At 36.6% G+C, this 22,818-nt stretch overlaps 3 protein-coding genes across 3 annotated transcripts in view; 1 reads left to right on the forward strand and 2 right to left on the reverse strand.

Annotated features, from left to right (window-relative positions):
• LOC127987191 (dentin sialophosphoprotein) overlaps positions 1 to 22,818 on the reverse strand; it is a 221,890-nt gene that overhangs the window by 95,844 nt on the left and 103,228 nt on the right. The window lies entirely within an intron of this gene.
• Positions 2,965 to 5,933, forward strand: LOC127987233 (uncharacterized). Its single transcript, XM_052589512.1, has 4 exons — positions 2,965 to 3,208; positions 3,314 to 3,469; positions 4,693 to 4,785; positions 5,156 to 5,933. The coding sequence occupies exons 1-4, from the start codon at positions 3,110 to 3,112 to the stop codon at positions 5,468 to 5,470; spliced, it is 663 nt and encodes a 220-aa protein (XP_052445472.1). The 5' UTR covers positions 2,965 to 3,109; the 3' UTR covers positions 5,471 to 5,933.
• On the reverse strand, positions 8,303 to 22,593 carry LOC127987201 (muscle M-line assembly protein unc-89). The gene is made up of 6 exons (XM_052589461.1): positions 22,142 to 22,593; positions 18,537 to 18,866; positions 17,299 to 17,625; positions 11,821 to 12,186; positions 11,601 to 11,722; positions 8,303 to 10,921 (listed from the first exon to the last, which is right to left on the reverse strand). The coding sequence occupies exons 1-6, from the start codon at positions 22,185 to 22,187 to the stop codon at positions 10,910 to 10,912; spliced, it is 1,203 nt and encodes a 400-aa protein (XP_052445421.1). The 5' UTR covers positions 22,188 to 22,593; the 3' UTR covers positions 8,303 to 10,909.

A 22,818-nucleotide genomic window follows, 5' to 3' on the forward strand; every position in this document is an offset into this window, starting at 1 on the left:
ACAGTAGATGAGTATTGTACATATTAGTCTAGATACCAATCGCTACACAGAGCGCACCCACTCCAAGCGTGGTCTTAACTAACTTAACTTACAGCTGAAAGTTATTATGGTCCTTTCAACGAGCGAAAACACTCTGTCTAGCGACCAACACAATGCCAGGAAAACGAGAACGAACCCCAGCATAAATGTAAACAAACTCACCTGCTTTATTTCGTTATCAATGGAATCCCAATGAATCCGTTGCAATCGCGAGACACCAACAATGTTTCTTGTTGCGAAGCTGTGAAGAACGGATTCCATTTTTTTTTTTTTACATAATCTACAACCTGCAAACATGCACGTGAGAAGATTAAAGGACAGTCACGGGGTTAAATAGGGGAGCACCCCGAGTCATCCTGGTCACGAGGGACATTAGGCGTTTCTCAATGTCAAGGATACTTCCTTGGTAGGACTGATCTTTCCAAGTCACTTCCTTCAGAGGCTAGGTGAGAGTCCTCTTTAGCATACGGAGAACACGTAAATGGAACAGGCTAGCAAGTGCACGTAATTGCATCATTACGTCAGTGAAAAGGTCCGTTTGAATAACGCTGTGAATGGTATCATTAAATTACTTTGGACAACTTAACTAGTTATTTATAAAATAAATGCCGTAACGCAACCAATTGTTAAATTACAGGTCCGGTTCAGTTAACCATTTGTATTAGTAATTTGTACTGGCATTTAAACGTCAAACTTTACTTATATTTACTACAGTTATAACAAAAGTTTGGTAACGTAAATAAAAACCGTCAACGCTCCGACTACGTTAATGTTCGACATTTTTTAATTTTTGAACTAACGTTAGATAGCAAAGCTGCGCGCATAGGATTGTGGGTGATTTGAGAGCGCGAAGAGCACGAAGGATACACATATGCATCCTTTCCTGTGTATGGGATATTCTTCGAACGAAGGACTCAGTCCTTGGTTGAAATTCCGAGGATCCTCGACATTGGAACAGTCCTTCGACGGATGTCGATGACGTAGCATCCTCGAAATACTGGCTTCCGAAGATCCTTCCTTGACATTGAGAAACACCTATTGTTTGTATTAGACTCGACCTATGCATTTGCAACGAGAGATAGTATCCAGTGTGAAGCACTGCCTCTGGCGGTCAGGAAGAACGAAATAGAACTGATCCATTAGTTCTGTTTATTTTTATTTACCTTCTCTGAATCAGTTTTCTTTCTTGCAGGAAAATGGTGTAGAAGACGCAAAAGTGGTATTCCCAAAATATAATCCATCAGATGTGCTTTAATTTCACAGAGTTGTATATAGTATAATGTGCAGTCTATATAATTCTGTTGCAAGCATTTAGTTCTTTTAAAACACTGTTTGGTGTAACATGATGTAATCTTTATCTTCATAATTGTAGCACAATAATAACTTTATATATATTTGTGCATCATGACCCTGAATGTGTGGATTGTTCCTGTGATCCACTAATGAAAGAGAAAGTAATTTATTCCTTTCGGTTTGTATACAGATATAGATGTATGTATTTTTTATCTTTCATTCGGTTCATTTCATATCCTTTGATCTTATGATGGACTTCGGTTGGTTATCAATCACTTTTTAGGCCTTGTCATTGTCACACATCTGCTGTGTCTTGTTTTTGACTGTTATGTTGAAGTTCTGAACTCTCAGCTGATTAACCTAAACCTTTATATCTTATGTACAGTATTGTTCAAAATAATAGCAGTACAATGTGACTAACCAGAATAATCAAGGTTTTTCGTATATTTTTTTATTGCTACGTGGCAAACAAGTCAGTACACTCAAAAAAATGAATCATGGCATAGTTTATAATTATGTATTTGCATCCTTTTGCTTTTATTTAAATAATAATATTTTCAAAATGTATGTAGTCAAATTGCTTAGAATCCATGTAAATTGGTTCATTGTGAAAACTATTCGATTTAATCAGTTAACCATTATGAATATGGTTTAAATATATCTAGCTGTGGAACGAGCGAGATCCTATTAGTTATATTTTATGAGATTGGTTTGCATATAATTTATGGGCAATGGAATTGTTTAGAGGCGGAAATGATTCATACTCCAGTCGGTAGGGAGCGGTACGGCACATACACATGTCTATGGCAATGCATATGGGGAAAAAAGGAGCAACCAGCGCGCGCGCGGCAGAGAGGCAGTTTAAAAAACACCGTTCTCCTCGCCATCTTACATCGGATAATCTTCTTGGATCAACCTGATTGCAAGGCAAGTTACATATGTACTCATCGTATAAAAGTTGACTGCTTTCAATATATATGTGTGTTATTACTGTTGTTGATATCGTATTAGACTGTTTCAATGCACTGACTATCAATCTGCATTTATTCCACTTACGTTAGCTAACTAACTTGCACATGGTTCTTATAAAAGCTAACTTTTTCTACTTTCCCCTTAAGCTACTTTTTTTCCAGCTAAGTTAGGCAGTATAATTAAAAGTAACTGGGATGCGTATTTATTTTTAGTTTAACGTTATATTCATTTCCGTATTTTCTGACCTGAATAGCATAACTTTGGAACTTTAGCCACGTGCATAGCTTAAGTTAAATCCGAGAGGGAAAAATGGTTTTAGGTGTTAACTGTTTAAAGATTAAAATAGCGATGTGTCATTAAACGATTACTAAACCAACTGCAATTTTAAATGTATTTATATCGTACATGGATAACTTCCAACAGTTGCCAGTTGGTCGGGTGTTCTATGTGAACCATGGTTTTAACGTTACCCCGTCTGTGTCTTTTGCTGTTGGTCTGATGTTTTTCTGTGGTTTAACGTTTGACGGCAAATAAAGACAGTTATAAACTACTGCAATTAGTAATTTAGAGTACTATTCTAATAGTTCTCTAAAAATATAATGCTGGCTTTGTTACTTCATAATCAAAAGTATGCTTTTGTTTCTAACTAAAACCAGCTGCAAACATAAAAAAGCCACGGAGGGCAGAGGTTCATTTCTGTCCAAACCATCCGAGAGGTGAAACCAATGACAGCCTGGAGGTGGAAAGGGTTGCTCTATTGACCGAGGTTAAAAAAAATAATAACGAGACCGTTATCAAGGAAAAGATGCAGCGTACCTTCTCATACCAACGACAAGAAATTCTTCAGGAGCCAATGATTACAGAGGTCCGAAACAGATGGCCAGCATTGTTTGAAATTGGAGAAGTAAGTAGTTAAGTGTTGTTTGAAACGGAAGTGCAGATTTATACACTAACACATCTTGTTTAAGGTGAAATATATTATTTTGTGTCCTTTTTCATCTTTTTTCAGGTCAACTTGGAGTTCATGCGTATAACAACTGTTCCGCTGATATCAAAATTCATTGGTCAACTGGACAAATACACTGATGGCCTGATGAAGGTGTTCCGGCACAAAGGAGGATGTGCAGGACAGAAAATCCACACCATAATGGCATTGACAGCTAAAGTAAGTGTGTTTTTATGTTTTGCTTTTTTTTTTCAACCATTTACTCATTTGACTAGACAGGAATTCAGAAATCTCTCTCACACGCGCACACACACACACAAACACACACTTTCTCTATCCCTCTGAGATGCCAAGAACACAATCTTTCTTACACATTAAATACACATTTATTTGATTTATTAGTGAGGACATCTCAGTCTCTTTCACACACATGCACACAGTCTTTCTATTTCTCTCTATTCAAATTAAAGAACTTTATTGCCATTATTGTTTATGCACAATATTTTTAAAACATTATTCATATAAATAAGTTGCTAAATAATTAAGATTATTGTCTGTGTATAGTGTTTTATAATAGTGTATTAGTTCACCCAAAAATAAAAAAGCGTTATTAACTGAACCTCATGACGTTCCAAACCCGTAACTTATCTTCGAAACACTATGGAGCCCCACACATGACATGCAAGAAAAAAAGTTAATCGTGCGCACAATTTAATAATTAATTGCCTTGATTCGCTAAATTGTGTGCACAATTACATTTTTTTTTTTCTTGCATGTCATGTGCAGGGCTCTGTACAACACAAACAAATATATTTTTAATGAAATCTGAGAGGTTTCTGTTCCTCTATTGACAGCTACGCTACCAATACTTTGACATTCCAAAAATGTTATCAAGAGATCATAAAACTATTCCATATGAATTGAGCAGTTTAGTCCAAAATTTCTGAAGAAATTAACAAACATTCATTACCTCACATCAGTTAGAGTAAACGGAAGCTCAGGAATTTTTGCATTGATGTGCGAGAACCAGTGAGGTTTGTTCTAGTGTGTTAAGCAGGTTCGGTTGAGCTTCTGTTTATGTTTGCTGATCAATGTTTATACAATAAAAGCCTAAATTTAGTCTGTTCATTAAAAAAATGCGATCATGTCTCATTAGAAAATTTGGACTAAACTGCTCAATTCATATGGAATAGTTTTATGATCTCTTTATGAATTATTTGAAGCGTCAAAGTGGTGATTGTGTAGCTGTCAATGGAGAAACAAAGTTTTCAGATTTCTTAAAAAGAGATCTTCATTTGTGTTCTGAAGATGAACAAAAGTTGGACAAAATTTATGACATAATTGTAAATTTTGGGTGAACTACCTCTTTAAAATGTAGCTTTACTTGAACTATTAGTTAATAATTAATGACGTTTTTTGGGATCTTCTTATGCTTGTTTGAGAATGAAGACAAAAACACCAGGCGTGATTGTATCCTGAGGTGCCTAAGTGTCTACCTCAATGAAGACATCAAGACACTTGTCAAAGAATATGTGGTAAGTGTGTGTCAAGCTATTCTCTTCATGTTACAAATTTCAATTTTCATTGATTAAGTTATTTTTCTCATTGGTATCACAGTCTAGCTTATGCCCTTGTCAATCAATCAGTACAGAGCATGATTGATCAAACTAAAAATTACCTGTATAAAATGATCCAGTTGGTATTACAAAGTAAGGAAAATATGAAATCATAATCGTGAAACACTCACATCATTATGCTGATCTCAGATTTGGTGTAGATAGGGAAATTAATACATTATTCATGGCAAAACAGGAACACAGTACAATTATCATTTCAATTACATGACTGAATCAATAGGAAAACTTGGAACACATTGGGATCTTATTTTCTTTGTTTATCCTCCAGGACTCTGAAAGTGTGGAGGCTGAGTCTCTCATTGCACAGACAACAATGGGCATCTATGTCATTCGAGCGGAGGGCGCTGGTCCTGAAGAAGAACCTTCAGATGTTGTTGTTCTAGAAGGAGTTGAAGTTCTGCAAAACCTGCCAAGTGTCACACTTGGATGTGTGATGCTTTTTGGACTAATTTATGCCCTTAACTTAAACTATCCAAAAGACCTCAAGTGCACATTTGAAGCATTTCAGAAAATCCTGATGGAACTGGATTCAACCAAGCTGTCGCCAAAAGTTCAGGGACTGAAAATTAAGATGCTTCAGTGAATCATTGAGAGATATGCTGATATTTACATTTTTCCCCTTGACTTGCACTTTTTCTACTCGTTAGAACCACCACCCTATTTTTCCAAATTATTGCATTTCACAGATTTGTGAAAATGTTTGTGTAATGTTAACAAGTGTTGTCATTGAATCAGATTTGACCTGATTGTTACGTCTACCTCAAGTTTTGCAGTTTTTTTAAGCACAGTTCTTGAGGAAAAAGTACTGTGCCTGCAGTCTGTTAAAATCCTTTGCATTTATTTGTTATAGGATGGTTGTGGCAAAAAAACAAATAAATAATTAAAGTAGTGCAATTAACCTTGGTTTGTTAAGTAAAGAATGAAATTACATTAATTTTTGTTGAGGTTGTACACAACACAGTACAAGTGAGCAGAGACTGTCTTGCTAGCTCCTCTTTTTGCTGCCTTTTGTGCTTGTTATTTCTAAAATAAAAATGTGAAATGAAGTGACCCTCTGGCCGTTCTTTTTTGTGTTGTATATTTTGATTGGGGAGGGGAAATGGTGATGAATAAGTAAATACAAATTTATAAATATGATTTTAAAATACATTGGGTTTATTAATACAAATTACTTAAATGTGATGCATTTTAAGTAAAATAGGTTTATTTCATAATAACACATAAACCCATTTCTTATTTATTTAAAATAAATTGGATTAATTGAAAATATTACATAAATCTAATTGTTACTTGTTTTATTTATATAGGACTCACATATATTTATCACATTAAGTTTATTAATACGTTTACATTAAAAATATGTAATCCAAATGGATGGAAAATTTATATGCAATCAAATTACATAAATCTTATTTATAAGGCCTAAATATTTTTTTGAGTGTAGGTTCAGTAGATTCTCAGAAAACAAATGAGACCCAGCATTCATGATATGCATGCATGCTCTTAAGGCTGTGCAATTGGGCAATTAGTTGAATTAGTTGAAAGTGGTGTGTTCAAAAAAATAGCAGTGTGGCATTCAATCACTGAGGTCATCAATTTTGTGAAGAAACAGGTGTGAATCAGGTGGCCCCTATTTAAGGATGAAGCCAACACTTGTTGAACATGCATTTGAAAGCTGAGGAAAATGGGTCGTTCAAGACATTGTTCAGAAGAACAGCGTACTTTGATTAAAAAGTTGATTAGAGAGGGGAAAACCTATAAAGAGGTGCAAAAAATGATAGGCTGTTCAGCTAAAATGATCTCCAATGCCTTAAAATGGAGAGCAAAACCAGAGAGACGTGGAAGAAAACGGAAGACAACCATCAAAATGGATAGAAGAATAACCAGAATGGCAAAGGCTCAGCCAATGATCACCTCCAGGATGATCAAAGACAGTCTGGAGTTACCTGTAAGTACTGTGACAGTTAGAAGACGTCTGTGTGAAGCTAATCTATTTTCAAGAATCCCCCGCAAAGTCTCTCTGTTAAAAAAAAGGCATGTGCAGAAGAGGTTACAATTTGCCAAAGAACACATCAACTGGCCTAAAGAGAAATGGAGGAACATTTTGTGGACTGATGAGAGTAAAATTGTTCTTTTTGGGTCCAAGGGCCACAGGCAGTTTGTGAGATGACCCCCAAACTCTGAATTCAAGCCACAGTACACAGTGAAGACAGTGAAGCATGGAGGTGCAAGCATCATGATATGGGCATGTTTCTCCTACTATGGTGTTGGGCCTATTTATCGCATACCAGGGATCATGGATCAGTTTGCATATGTTAAAATACTTGAAGAGGTCATGTTGCCCTATTCTGAAGAGGACATGCCCTTGAAATGGTTGTTTCAACAAGACAATGACCCAAAACACACTAGTAAACGGGCAAAGTCTTGGTTCCAAACCAACAAAATTAATGTTATGGAGTGGCCAGCCCAATCTCCAGACCTTAATCCAATTGAGAACTTGTGGGGTGATATCAAAAATGCTGTTTCTGAAGCAAAACCAAGAAATGTGAATGAATTGTGGAATGTTGTTAAAGAATCATGGAGTGGAATAACAGCTGAGAGGTGCCACAAGTTGGTTGACTCCATGCCACACAGATGTCAAGCAGTTTTAAAAAACTGTGGTCATACAACTAAATATTAGTTTAGTGATTCACAGGATTGCTAAATCCCAGAAAAAAAAAATGTTTGTACAAAATAGTTTTGAGTTTGTACAGTCAAAGGTAGACACTGCTATTTTTTTGAACACACCTCTTTCAACTAATTGCCCAATTGCACAGCCTTAAGAGCGTGCATATCATGAATGCTGGGTCTCATTTGTTTTCTGAGAATCTACTGAACCTACTGGTAACTTGTTTGCCACGTAGCAATAAAAAATATACTAAAAACCTTGATTATTCTGGTTAGTCACATTGTACTGCTATTATTTTGAACAATACTGTATATATTTTATTACATTATATTGTTGTTTTTTATTACTGTGTGCAATAATTATATTGTTTTTCAAAACATGTAAATTGTATATAATATATTGTATAAGATTTAATTTTCCTAAGCTGCAAGTCCTAACCATCTCTTGAAATATTTCAGTTTGTGTGCAATGAATCCTGAACATTTGCTTTTTTAAATTAAATTACAAAAAATAAACAACTTTTCCATGATATTCTATTTTATTTAGATGTTCCTGTATAATAACTTGATAAACTATATACAGTGAAAGTTAAATAGTAGGTATTTCCAGTGTGTATAGATGTGGTATGTTAATGTGTTTTTGTTTTTTGTTTTTTAATGCAAACCCTAGCTTGTAGTTGTGTTCCATGCCATCTAGGATAAAGGCACAACATGAAAGAGTATGAGGACAAAGAAGAGTTTTGAAAAGTGAATGGACAGTATTTTATTGAGAACAATGGTTTTACAGAATAAGTGAGGGAACAGTGCATAGCAAAGTACAATAAATAAACATTCACAATGCACAAGATCATAGCAGTTTTGTTGAATGAAATGAGTGAGAAAAAGCACTGGTCTTAAATACCCAGAAGACCATGATGACCCTGCAAATATGTCCCTGTGGGGCCCATGCTGGCTTTTTGCAGGCACAGTGTGCTAGGGCCAGCCCACACCAAACCTAAACATTCTAGGCTTGACAAGGTGAGGCCCACAGCTTTGGGCTCACCGCAAGCTCACTGTGAGCAGACCACTTTAGCGGACTGTCCACATTAATCCTCTGATGGCCCAGCCAGTTTGGGCCCAGAGCAACTTTTGTATCCTTTGGGCCCATGCAGTTTTTGTGTAGGCAGCCCTATAAGGCAACTAGGAGAATCCATTGACTGGCCATTCTAGCCACACAATTGAACTGGTTCACAAGATCCACTTTCGTGTAGAGTTAAATTCTAACCATAATCAAGCACATCTGAGCACGTCTTAAGGATAATTAGAAAATTACAGGTGGGTGAGTTAAAACAAAGTTTACATTTAGCCATTTAGGGGACAATGGAAGCAATCAAAATCAACAAAAGAGCAATGATATATAAATGATATGTTTATGCATGACACAGTACTTTACTATGGAGGGCTTTATTGGTGCTTATGGAGAAAAGATGAAATGTTGGACTCGAATGCTGTGTTTTTGTTGTACTGTACAGTGAAAATTTTAAAGATTATAATATTAAATCATTTAGACAGAGGTGCTTGATTGTTTTATTACTTTTGATTTTGGAAAATGTTCCGACCCTGAATCAAGTTTAGAAACACCTGCAGATTTTAAATCAAGGTGCGGACTTGGTTTTATTCATTTTAATGTTCGGAGTTTAAGCTCTAAAATGGATATAGTTCGTATTTGGGCACAGTAAACTGATGCAGATGTAACTGTTCTAACTGAAACTTGGCTAAGCAAATCTGTTTTAGACAAGGATATTTGTATTAATGGTTATAATGTATATAGGTCTGACCGACCAAAAAGGGGTGGGGGCATAGCAATATTTATAAAAAAAAAAGGTTTCATGTTAAAATACTGCTTTTTGAATCAATGAGTGGAAGGTTATATTACCTTCTTTACTCAATGCATTTTACACTGAACTCAACACATGGTACATAATGCATATTAAATAAATCAGTGTTAATTATACCTTAAAGGGGGGGTGAAATGCTCGTTTTCACTCAATATCCTGTTAATCTTGAGTACCTATAGAGTAGTACTGCATCCTTCATAAATCCAAAAAGTCTTTAGTTTTATTATATTCATAAGAGAAAGATAGTCTGTACCGATTTTTCCCGGAAAAACACGAGCGCCTGGAGGCGTGACGTGTGGGCGGAGCTAAAGAATCACGAGCGCCAGTAGGCTTTTGAGTTGAGAGCGTTTGGAATCTGTGACTTTATACCGTGAGGGAAAAACCATCCAAAACAAACCATGGCTAACAGTCAGATTCAGCCGTTTATTTATGATTCCGAGGCTGAAACTGAACGAGAGCAGCAGCAGCAATGACTCGCTCCGAGCGGGGCTCGAACCCGGGTCTCCGGCAGGGGAGGCAGACGCACTAACAAGGAGGCAGAGATATTTGAAGCAGTTTTTCTCACCGCCTGCGGTTCAACACACGATTGTGACCCTTTTTCGTTGGGATTGCATCATCCTTAAGAAATAAACTAAACGCAAATCTGTCGTCAAACTGGGCCTTGTTTGTAAAACAATCATCTTCGAAATGCAGGGAACAAACACAAACACTTGCACAACTCCGTTGATGCTCTGTAAAAATAAACTCCATCCACTGGTCCCTTAATGCTGTTTTTTTTTTTTTTTGTAATCTGTGCAGGGTTGTCTTGCCCTGGCAACCAAAAACAAGCTTCTTTTGTGACATTTCGCGACGCTCTCGCTCTGATCAATGAATGTCTCTCCTCCTCTGCTATATGGGAGTGCGCGCTCTTCCGGCAAACGTGCCCCTAGGACCCATATAAGGAAATTCCACTCCATCTAACGTCACACAGAGCCATACTCGAAAAAACTTTCCGAAACTTGTGACAAACCGGAAGGAGTATTTTTGGAACAGAAATACTCCTTCAAACGTACAACTTAATTTTTGAAACTTTGTCCATGTTTAGCATGGGAATCCAACTCTTTAACAGTGTAAAAAACTCAGTATGCATGAAATAGCATTTCACCCCCTTCTCTTCTTATGTCTTTGCAGATGTTGAAAAGACGTCCACTGAGGAGACAATGTTTTTATGATGTCTTTTTTACAGTGTATTAATGAACACTTCATAGCTTCTGTTGTTTGTTTGATTCAGTTAACCTTTGATGACTTGAAAGGATCTCTCTCTGAACACTCGTCCACTGTGCAGCCAGCGATTCTTCTGTAACATGGTGATCTTCAATCCTTTAGTTTCACTGTCGGCGGCTTTACTTCACAGCACTTACAGGATCATGTCACTTGTCGCGGCGTGACCGATTCTTCAGTCTACAGTATCCCTGTATAGTGTCAATCTGAGCACGCTTCTATAGGTTATCCTGTTAGAAAACAGATTCACAGGAGGTAGGATTTTCAATAAACAGTGCTCTTGAATGGCTGTTGAAATAATATTCTAAAAGATAAAGGCTTGGACACAGAAACAGAATTCTCTACATCACAACTTACAATTTACAAACAAGAGAATTGTGATTTAAATATCACACTGTTCAGCAAAACAAAAATAATGCTAATGCTAAGAGTACTGGTTATTGCTGCCCCAACAAGCTCTTTGAATGAAGTTGCATTGTTAGTTACCATATTATTTGTGCTTTACTGTTTTTAAAACATGATTTGTAATCTATTGTTTTGGACACCACCTCACCTGTTAACTTCTGTTTGCATGATAAAAAATGTTGAAAAAAGTTATTTTTACAGTGTACATTTGCATTACATCCTGACTATACATATAAACCATGCGACATAAATTATATAATCAGCTGAAATAATCATACTTTATATATATATATACACATTTTATAATTGCTATTAAATTTCACAAATAATTACAAGTAATAGATTTAATTAAATATGAAATTTCAACAACAAAAAAATGAGAATAATGATCTCCTGTAATCTTGGTATTTAAAATGTATAATTATTTTACAGTGTAATGGAGTTCTTTTAAATCAAACTGCACAATAAAATCACATATCTTGTTAAATCAACTGTAATACTTACTTCCTGTGGTACTGCTGTAAACAGTTTTTTGCGACAGTAAATCGCAGCACCAACAGCAACAGCAGCCACACACAGAACAGTAATAACTATTCCTGCTACAGCACCTGAAGACAAACTTGAATCTGAAACAATAAATACAGACAGTCATTATTACTGCCTGGATTTAAAAATACTGACCTGCTTTTTAAAATTCCTCAAGGTAAAGTGTAATTATACTGACCAGTGACCGAAACACTGAAACTTTTCACACTGGTGATGGCGATGCTGATGCTGCGGCGACGACGACGGTGAATGCTGATTCTGCTGATGTTGATCTGTAGTTTATATTCTCCAGAGTCTGTGGTTCTGGTGTTTGTGATGGTCAGAGATCCAGTCTGATGATCCAGTTTCAGTCTGTCTCTGAATCTCTCTTTACACTGAACATCTGAACAGATCTCACTCTGATCTCCAGTGATTTCAGCGATGACAATCTCATTAAAATACCACCTCATCACATTATATGCTATTCTTCCTATGGCAGGATCTAAAGTGACAGATTCTCCCTCCTTCACTGACTTAATTTTATCTCGTTCAGCAGCAGAAACACCTGAAAACAACAACAACAAAAAAAAACACTAACTGCTGGAGGATCTTTTTGCTGAAGAAAAACACTAAACAATTATCAAACTGTTTTGATGGCATAAACTACAAAATCAACTCCCACAGCAAATGTTTTAAATGTAATCTTTATACTGTATATGGATATGATTGTGTATGTAATATTAAAGCTGCACAATTGATACATTATATTATTATATAATTATTATAATCAACAATGTGGAGACACAAAGTAAACAAGAGATTCATTGTGCAGTGTACAGTGCTAGCCTAAAAGATTAATGTTTCCAGCAGCAAATATGGTTTCAAGTCAGTAAATTCTATGCTTTTCTGTAGATTGTCAGTAGGAAATATCAGTTTACATTTCCAAACATTCATTTTGCCATTAATTGTAATAATCCATTTTTGTTTGACAGCAGACAGTGCTGATCTGATCATCATCAGTCTGTCTGTAGAAACAGAACAAAATGAGACAGACTCAATCCTGATGAACTGTCTCCAAGTCTCTTCAAGAGATCTACCTGCAAAGCTCCCTGAAAAACAATGCACCAAGTGCAAAATCTGTTTTAAACACAAAGGATTCTCACATCAAATGTTGATAATAGTTAATTGATAAAGAAAATCTATTCATGACATTCATTTTGACAGCATCCTGATTTTACAGCATTTTTACACAAGTGCCTAAAACAGCACTGTAGCTTTGCAGGTAGTTTTTTGAAGCATCTTAGACACTAGTTGCGTTTACATGGACACTTTTTGCTTCCATCGGAATGAATTAATTCTGATTGAAATACAAAAATACGAACGTAGTGTTTACATTAACGCTGAATAAAGTGATCACGTTGATGTGCGCGTTTACATGTCACAAGCTTCTGATCGGATTTACTCTTATGACATGCGCACACTTGTATGAATATACAGAGATTCCCGCTGCTGTTTCAAAAAGCACACGTTATATTTATCTACTTTGGGTCCTAATTAGGCGACGACCAGCACATGAACTGTTGTGCTGCTTAATGTTACTTAAAAAAAAGGGTGTAAAAGTGCCCCCTCCCACACCCAAAACTAGACGTCTGTTGATGAGAGTCTTAAAACAGGCACTGGTGGGATGTAGTCCTGTTCCACTTCACATACGCTGAGTGAAAGGGGAGATTTATAATGACAGGACACTTATTTATGACACTTTATTCATCAGGAAGAACAGCCCGTTACGCACGTCAAACTTCATCACGCTATTTCTACGTCATTGCGCAGTATTTTCCAGTTTCTGTTTTCAATCCGATCAAGTGTTTACATGTCCTCTCACTCGGATTACAAAAGGAAAAAAACACCTCTTACAATCCAATCGAAATTTTAGTTGGATCGAGCCAATTCACACAGATTGACGTGTTTGCATGTGACATTTTAATTCTGATTGTGCTTCTAGTCCTATTATGATTGGATTAGTAGTTTCCATAGCCCCTTTCACACTGCCATTCCGGCAAATACAGGGGTAAAGTGTTCCTGTAATTGTTCCCTGGTCGCTAGATTTGGCACTTTCACACTGCCAGTGATGACCCGGTATATGTGCGTGCTTTCACACACAACCCTTGAAGATCCCGTAACGACACGTGACATCAGCGCGTGACGTGTAATGTACGAGTCGACAAAGCTTGGCACGTTATACTTTAACTGAAGCAAGCAAACGATCTCTGCGTCAGCGCGGAAAGTGAGGAACTAACTGATCTCTGCTTCATTACAGTTTGCACATATGTTTTCGTCGCGAATGTTGATCTTCCTTCAAAACAGCCGGTAAAAAAGTCGCGCGATAACGCGCGTCATCACTTCGATACCGAATTAGATCTGGCTTTTGTTCACACAGCGCTCGTTCCGGATCGATTACCGCAATGTTACTATGTCCCCGACCCGGGTTCGATTCGGTAATCAATTCCGGGACGTGGTTGCTTTCACACAGAAGGCGACCAGGCAATGTTACGGGAATATTGCGGGTCCGACGTGCAGTGTGAAAGGGGCTCATGAAATGTAGCTACTGTTACATGTGCATGTATTTTAATTATTATTTGTCTGCCCTCTAGGGGGCTGATAACCTGTGTTACTTATGTTTGTGACTGAGCAGAATTACTACAGCTGTGGACCATAAGCACATGCTTAAAATAAGCCACACTGCTGCACTTGAGCGGATGGACTTGAATGGCCGTCCAGACATGGAGATGCACTCTCCTTTCAATTGTTGTTCTTTTGGCTAATTTCTCCCTTTCACTGTTCATATTTTGTGTAATTTTCAATAAATGTCCCTATTTGACCGAGCCTTTGTGTTATCCTTCTTTTTTCTCAGTTCTTCTGGACTGAGTCGGTCTCAGTTTGTTCCGTTTCTTCATGTCATTCCAGACACACTGATGATGATCAGATCAGATCTCTGTGTGGAGCACTGGCTGTTGTCAAATAAAAATCAAATAATAGCAAAATCAATGCACTGCACGTTGGACCTGGAACATTGCTGGGTCGCCTTCTGTGTGAATGCAAACACGTCGTGGGATTGATTCCAGGATTGACCCCAGGTTGGAGACCTAGTAACATTGGCGGGTTCAGTCCTGGAATGAGCTTTGTGTGAACAAAAGCCAGAACCAATGCTGTAAAGGGTGTGTCATAATGATGACGCACATTATCGTGTGAATCTTTTACTGGGTGTAAAAAAAATATGTGCAAACTATAATATGTGTCCTATGGCTCTGTGGTAGAGCATTGCATTAGCAGCGCAAAAAGTGGTGGGTTAGAGTCCCAGGGAACACGTTAGGTGAAAAAAAAAATGTTAGCATGAATGCCCTGTAAGTCACTTTGGATAAAAGCGTCTGCTAAATACATAAAATAAAATAAAAATGTATGAAGCAGAGTTAGTTCCTCACTTTTCGTGCTGACACTGAGATCGTTCGCTTGCTTCAGTGAAAGTTAACGTGCCTGACGTTTTCGACTCGTACATTACATTTTACGCCCTGATGTCACGTGTCGTCACGGGACCTTTACGTCTTGTGTGTAAACACGCGCACATATTCCGGGAAATCACTGGCAGTGTGAAAGTGCAAAATCTAGTGCCCCGGAAACAATTGCCGGGACACATTACTTTCAGTAGACTACACATTATTTTCCAAAATCAGTGTGAAAGGGGCTTTAGAAATTACTGACTTAAAACCATTTTTTTAAGATTGTGAATATACTGTTTTTTTAATCTTATTAGCCACGACTGTAGACTATTTCATTGACTTTGATTAATATTCGAATAAAGTGTTATTGTTTCATGCCAATGGAATATATATATATATTATATATATATTTTTTATTTATTTAATCATATTGCTCTTCAAATTTGTCTCTACAAAAATGTGTCCCTACTAAAATACATAAATATATTACATAATATTTTCCAAGCCAAGTCAATTAAAATGACCATTTCAATTTTTAAGATTAATCAAAATCATATTTTGAAACACTTATTTTGTGTGTATAATACATACATTCGATCATATTAATTTGATTTCAGACTTTATATTGATGCGACTGAACATGTATTTAACCAACTGTCTATTTTTTTATATCTAATAAATTTAGCAACTCATAATATAAAAACTGCCCCTTCCTTCCCCTCACCCATCCCTCGCTTTACTCCACTCACTCAGAATGGTCAATAACACAATATAATGTTCAATATGATTGCAAGTGATATTTACAGTCATGTTTGGTATCATTTGAATTGTGGCTGGTACAATGGTCTCAGTTTTACAAGAAGTAAACTAAAAGGTTATACAGATCCTAAGATTTTAGAGATGTTTTGCTCACTGTAGAGAGTGTGCCATTCCCAGTGTCTTTCATGCAAATTACCATCTGTCCCCAAATGGTGTTAACATGTCTAGGCCTTGATTAATGCAAATTCTACTGTTAGTTCCTGCCTCCATTTTGGAGGATGTTTTTTTTGGCTCGAGATATTTAAGTGAAAACTGCAAAAGGTTCAGGACGATTCTGCAGAATAAGCCCGTTGTATGGGGCACATGCACACACTTCATACTATGTATTTTTCTAAAAGCCAGGTATGCATCTTACTCTTAGATTCATCTTTGAGAATTCAATATCTTGGATTGATTTGATATGTTTGAATTGGTTATGTAATTGGCATAATACATATTTAACTGACTGTTAATAAATTGTTACAGTTGATTATATTCTGTTTTACTCTGAATTTTTTTCTCAAGTAGATTATGTGAAGGCGTATGTTTCCGCATCCAGGGTTAAGTGCATACTAGATCTCAGGTTAGTTTGACTTTAGTTAAATTAAACTGGATATAGTTGGATTAACTATGGGGTGATAGTCATAGTACTGGTCATAACCATTGGTTATTGTCTGCTTTATTTAAGTTGTACGTAGTTATATTATTTATCCAGGTCTAAGTATATAGTACTACATAACCTCTGATAATTGTTTGGGTTTTATTCAATGTATGCATGTAGTAATTTTTTACTTAAGTTAAATATAATAATCAAATGACAGAATAATAATTATTATTAGAAAAAATCCATATGCTAGATTAGAATGGACCTTAAATTTTATAACTTTGCACAATGAAAAGACTGAACATGCAAGAAACCTGAAGCCACGTTCCATGGACCAAATCGATGAGCCTTACAAAACAAACAATATCCTGTCACTATTCAATTGTCACTATTAACTTGCGAGATTGTTTGTTTTTAGCATAACAATTCTATAATGCTAGCCAGCTTGACTTTAAACAACTGCACATTTATGTGAGTAGTTTTTTTTTCAGTCTTTCTTTCTGGTCAAGGTGGGATTTTTGTTTTTAATTAAACCAATACAATCTGCTTTTCCTTCCTTTCACAGAGATAAATGTCAAAAGGAAAACAACAACATCAACATTTTGAGAGAGCCACATCCTAATAAATATGATTTTGTATATATTTAGCTCATCAGTATCTCAATATTCCTTTAGAAATATCCAGCATCACCTTAATTCTTAATTGTTCTGTTTAATGTTTAGTGTAAGACAAATTAAGCAGAATGGCCCGCATGACCCGCTTTAAATGTTAATTGACTCACCACGGACAGCAACACTGAAGATGTTTTCGCTGCTGCTACTGCTGCTCCCAGTACTGCTGATGATTTGTAGTCTATATTGTCCAGCATCTGCAATGTTGATGTCTGTGATGGTCAGAGATCCAGTCTGATCCAGCTTCAGTCTGTCTCTGAATCTCTCTTTACACTGAACATCTGAACAGACATCACTCTGATCTCCGATTATTTGAGCGATGCGAGTGTCATTATAAAACCATCTAATTCTGTAATTTTGGTTTGTATTTACATCAGTGTAAAGAGTGACTGAATCTCCTTCTGCCACAGACACATTTCGGTTCACACCAGATGTACCTGAAAAGAAATAATAATAAATGACATTTGGGATAAAAGAAAGTAATGTGAAAATTGTTTCTATGTAGTTCCTAAAGACTGAACCTTACACCTCTGAAGTATCTTTACCCAATTAAGGTCTAGGAAAATAATTAGTCTTGTTAATATTTGATAGTTAAGAGTTTTGGAAGCCTTTGTTGCATGCATTTAGCCAACCCACATAGTGTTGTCACGGTTCCCAAATTTTTGTATTTGGTACAGATACCAGTGAAAATCCACGGTTCTCGGTACCAAAGAAAAACACAAAAATATGCTAAATTAAAAAAACAAAAAAACTTTTTATCACTAACAATAAAACCAATGCGATTCTTTATACTTATTTACAATTGTGTTTAAAGTTTTTCTACAAGTAATAATTATGAAAAGCAGTAAACAAATTTCACCCAAATTTAATTTGTCTTTTACTTAATGAAATTTAAACACATTTAATTTTTTGATAAATAGAGGGGATTTGCTATTAAAATTAAAACATCGTGTGATTTATTTCTTTAAAAATAAATTTTTATTAATTTTTTCAACAGTAGTAGAAGTATCATATATTCTACTAAAATAATAGTACTATTTCTAGCAAAATGCCTTTATGTACAAATGAACATTTATTTTGACGGGCTACCGTGAATACCTTTAAATTGACACTGGAAAATGAAACGGTAAAATGCTTGTGAAGTGACTCAGAACAGTTCTTGTGATTGTTTTTTATGTATTTATGTCCTCATTACTGCAAGCGTCACGCGCTTCAGTCTATGTAGTAAACAAACCATTCATTCATTCACACAGAGACGCGCAGAACATGCAGGATTCATATTTCAACCAACTTTTGCGGCTTAACATTTGCAGATACTGTAATTACAAATACATACATACATACATACCAGTGACTGTCACATTGAAGATCTTGTCACTGATGGTGCTGCCGCTGATGATCTGTAGTTTATAAAGTCCAGAGTCTGTGTTTCGGGTGTCTTTGATGGTCAGAGATCCAGTCTGATTGTCCATCTTCAGTCTGTCTCTGAATCTCTCTTTACACTCATCATCTGAACAGATGAAACTCTGACCTCCAATTATCTGAGCGATGCGAGTGTCATTAAAGTACCATTTAATTCTTTGTTGTGGGCTTAATGTCACATCCGTGTTTAAAGTGACTGGATCTCCCTCCACTGGCACAGACGCTGACAATACCTCTGCACCATCACTGGAAACAGCTGTTGAAGAGATGAACATTTACTATAAATATGGGATAGTGGGACAAAATTAAAAATCAGTAAAGTGTTAGGATATGTTTTTAAAAGATTCAGAATACCTGGATCATAAATGTAGCAAGCAAATATACAAACATATGAATATCACCGATTTACACATTCATTCTTCAGACGATCATACATGAGTGCTAAGGGTGATATTGTGCATTTTGTATTTATTGTGCAACAAACAAACAAACAAAACTACATAATACATAATTGTGATCATTGTTTATTTTCATATACTCTTCAAACCCTGTTGAATAATAAAACTTTAAAGAGCTGGCAAATCATCTAGCTTTCTATAGCCCCTTTCACACTGCGATTTCGGCAAATACACGGGTAATGTGTCCTTTTGTTCACACAGCGCTAATCCCGGGATTGAACCTGGCAATGTTACTATGTCCCCGACCCTGTTTCAATCACTCTCAAAGCACCTCCTGCTAGCAAAGAAGCAGTTTTCTTTTTCAATAAGCCCATCTCCAGCAACAGGTTTTTGTTGTTGCTCAATTATTTTTGTTTTCTGCATCAACTCAGAGCACTTTTCATACACTTTATCCTGGTTGGAAAAATTTTTATGAAATAATTTTGAAAAAACTATAATATGACTAAGAAACCTATGGTTTATTATTTTTTATTTATACTGTTTTTATTTTTACATTTAGGGAGTTCAGTTAGGAGGCCAAACGTTCTAGAAGCTCATAATTAATTTACCGTTCCAAGGTCTGAAGAGACTCACATGAAAGCATACAGGAGAGAAGCAAGTCAGTTGAGTTACACTGAACCTTTTATAATGTTTGAGAGTTGTTGTCTTTTACTACATATGATAATTGTTGTTAATTTTTCTTTTCTGCATTTCCCCTATTCTCTGATTAGTTTATTTCTAATAAGGAGCTGGAGGCCGTGAAGAAACAGATCCACAATATCGTGGAGAAGCAGGCCCAACTGAGCAAGTGGAGAGCTGTGCTGGAAATATTCAGGGGTTGATGCTCATGAGTCCAGGGTAAGTATACAGCTAACCCTCCTATCACCTCTCCTCTGTGTGGTTCTCTGCAAAGGCCCGGTGTACCCAGGACACGATCTTCCCAGATGTCCTTCACCCTATTTCACAGTGTAAGACATGAACCAGGCCCTGGGCGACGACCTCTCTCCATCCGCCGCCTCCGGTCTTCAGGATCTCCACCAGAACCCGATTCGCTCCACTTCGCGAGACAGAACACAACGCTGTGATCATCGGAGACTCCATCGTCCGGCACATTCGTGCTATGTTACCTGAAGGTAAAGTCCACACTCACTGTTTCCCTGGTGCTCATGTTCTTGATATTTCTGCACAGGTTCCCGTGATCCTGAAGGGTGAGGGGAGCATCAGAGTGGACGTGCTTCACGCCGGGGTTAACGACACCATGCTGCGGCAGACGGAGACGCTGAAGAGGGACTTCAGGAGCCTGATCAAGACGGTGTGCAGCATATCGCCTGCATGATGATCATCGTGTCAGGACCACTTCCAACATTTAGATGAGGACATGAAAGGTTCAGCAGAGTTTTTGCTTTTAACTATTTGAATCCATAACACAACTTAAATTTATTCAGTTTATTTTTCATAAAGTACCCTTACTGATATAGATATCATATCTCAAAGTGATGATGTTACTGACCACTTCCTTGTATCGTGCATGCTGCATATTACTGATATTAACTATATTTCCAAAATGAGCTGTAGAATCCAAAATGAGCTTTATGAATTTAAGAGCCTTGCGTTACATTTATAACAATCATTGTTAATGTTTGAATTGTATTTCAGGGTAGTTTGTGAAGGCAGATAATCAAGAGAAGTCAGTTCCAGATCCACCCTCCACACCAGACCTCTCTCTCACGAGGATGGCTGTCTACTAGCATAATTGAGTTCTCTTCAGACTTCAGTGGATGCAGATATTATTCGGGGACATGAACACTTGAATATTGCAAGAATTGAGAAAGTAAGAATTACTTAAGATTTAAGAATTTAATGTTAATTGCTTAAACATTTTCTATATATTGTGTTTTTTTTTTTTTTTTGGTTTCCAAAGCACCTAAAAGCCGATTCACACTACCATACTCAAACAGGCAAAACACAGCCCAAACAAAACAAGCATGTTTTTTAAATAGTTTTTGTGGCAGTGTGAACTGGCCATAATGCTATATGATAGGTGTGAGATTCATTAAACTTTATTTGCTATAATACATCTGCTCATAAGCTATTGCATATGATATTCAATTAATTATTTGTAGTGGTTTGGTTAAGGGTGTGATTAGCGGATGTATTATTGTGGGAGCATGTGATTAGTTGATGAATTGTGTGCATGGTTAAAGACGGCTTTTTAAATATTTAAATGCAATGTGCTGAGTGCTTACTTAGACTTGCATATTTGTATTTAATGTTTTGACCCTGGATGCTTACAGAATGATATATATCTATTTAAATATATGTTAAATGTATTTATTATTAATATATTTCAATCTATGTGCTTCTGTATGGGCTGAATGCTTTCATTCGCTATATTCCATTTCATATTTCGCTATGTCCTATATTTTTATTTATAATTTGGCTGAATTCATTTGAGTCTGTATTCATCATTCACAGCTGCTATAACAGCCTTTAAATTAATTTGGGCATATGAGGACATAAATTAGGTTTAACTGCATGTCCGCCCATAAAATAATAAATAATTCTAAAAAATGACCAACTTATTACCAGCACAAGACTACCGATCCGCGACGTTGCAGTTACTTACTGGCAACTTTACAAAGTTTCGTTGTGGCGCACCTTTCACTTTTCCGGTTTCCAGCCACGACGAAACTTTGGTCACCAGATTACGTTGCAGTTACGTAATGTTGTTAGCAGAGAATAGGCTAATTCATTTTTGCAATGCCCGATCCCCAAACCTTCCGTCCCACATATACAGCATTTAAACATCGTTCTCTATAATATAGCGACGCCATTAAACGTCATGTGCATTCATCCGGACATTTCCGGAGGCTATAGGCCGAAAGTAGCCGGACAATGGATGGACAAACACACAAAAAACATAAGCTTATATATGACCATGACTATAAAATTATAATCTGAAACACTCAGATATTCAAAACAGATACAGCGAGTGGTACATTATCAAAACTGGCACAAAAATTATAACTGCGTCACAGCGCGATTTGTTTTTATCGTTTAAATGAAGAAATAGCGTAACAAACAAATGTCTTACCAGACAGAAAGAGTGCACACACTCCGAGTATTACAGAGACCTTCATTTTCAACACCTTTCCACAAAAAATAACGCAGGTTCTATGGAGAAAATAGGGCGTTGTCCATAAGGAAAGTTACTCAAAATGAAAGTGAAAGTCAGGTCTATCCCAAAAATAACTTAGCTAAATCAAATCTTACGTATCATTCGTGTTTTACCAAAAATCCTTTGGTGTGAAAAATAATTATTATTGTACAGTCAGTGGGACAAATGCGAACCCGCAGTCCACTGCGGTCAAGCCAGCCGCCAAGTAGAAAAGCACGGTCAATCTAGCCGCCACGTTATTTCCAGGGTCGCGTATAAACTGCGTATTACGGTAATACCATCTGAGAACTGATCTGAATGGAGTGCTCTTCCAGCGAACGCTACTTTTCCCCCAACACACAGTCCGTTACTGTCTGATGCTGAATACCAAAATAAAAACCCTCTAATACTCATATTACTAAATAAGAACAATAATATATGCTTGCTGCATCTCTACATTCGAAAAGCTATACAAATAAAAGTTCTAGAATGCACAGACAGAAAGTACAGTGTCAGCTGCATGCTGCTGCATCTACTTTCAAATATCTATAAAAATTAAAGTTATAGATTGCACAGGCCACTTTCACCTCAAATTGAGAGTACACCTTGCCACA

Source organism: Carassius gibelio, chromosome B22, assembly GCF_023724105.1.
Source record: "Carassius gibelio isolate Cgi1373 ecotype wild population from Czech Republic chromosome B22, carGib1.2-hapl.c, whole genome shotgun sequence".
Taxonomy (NCBI): Eukaryota; Metazoa; Chordata; class Actinopteri; order Cypriniformes; family Cyprinidae; genus Carassius; species Carassius gibelio.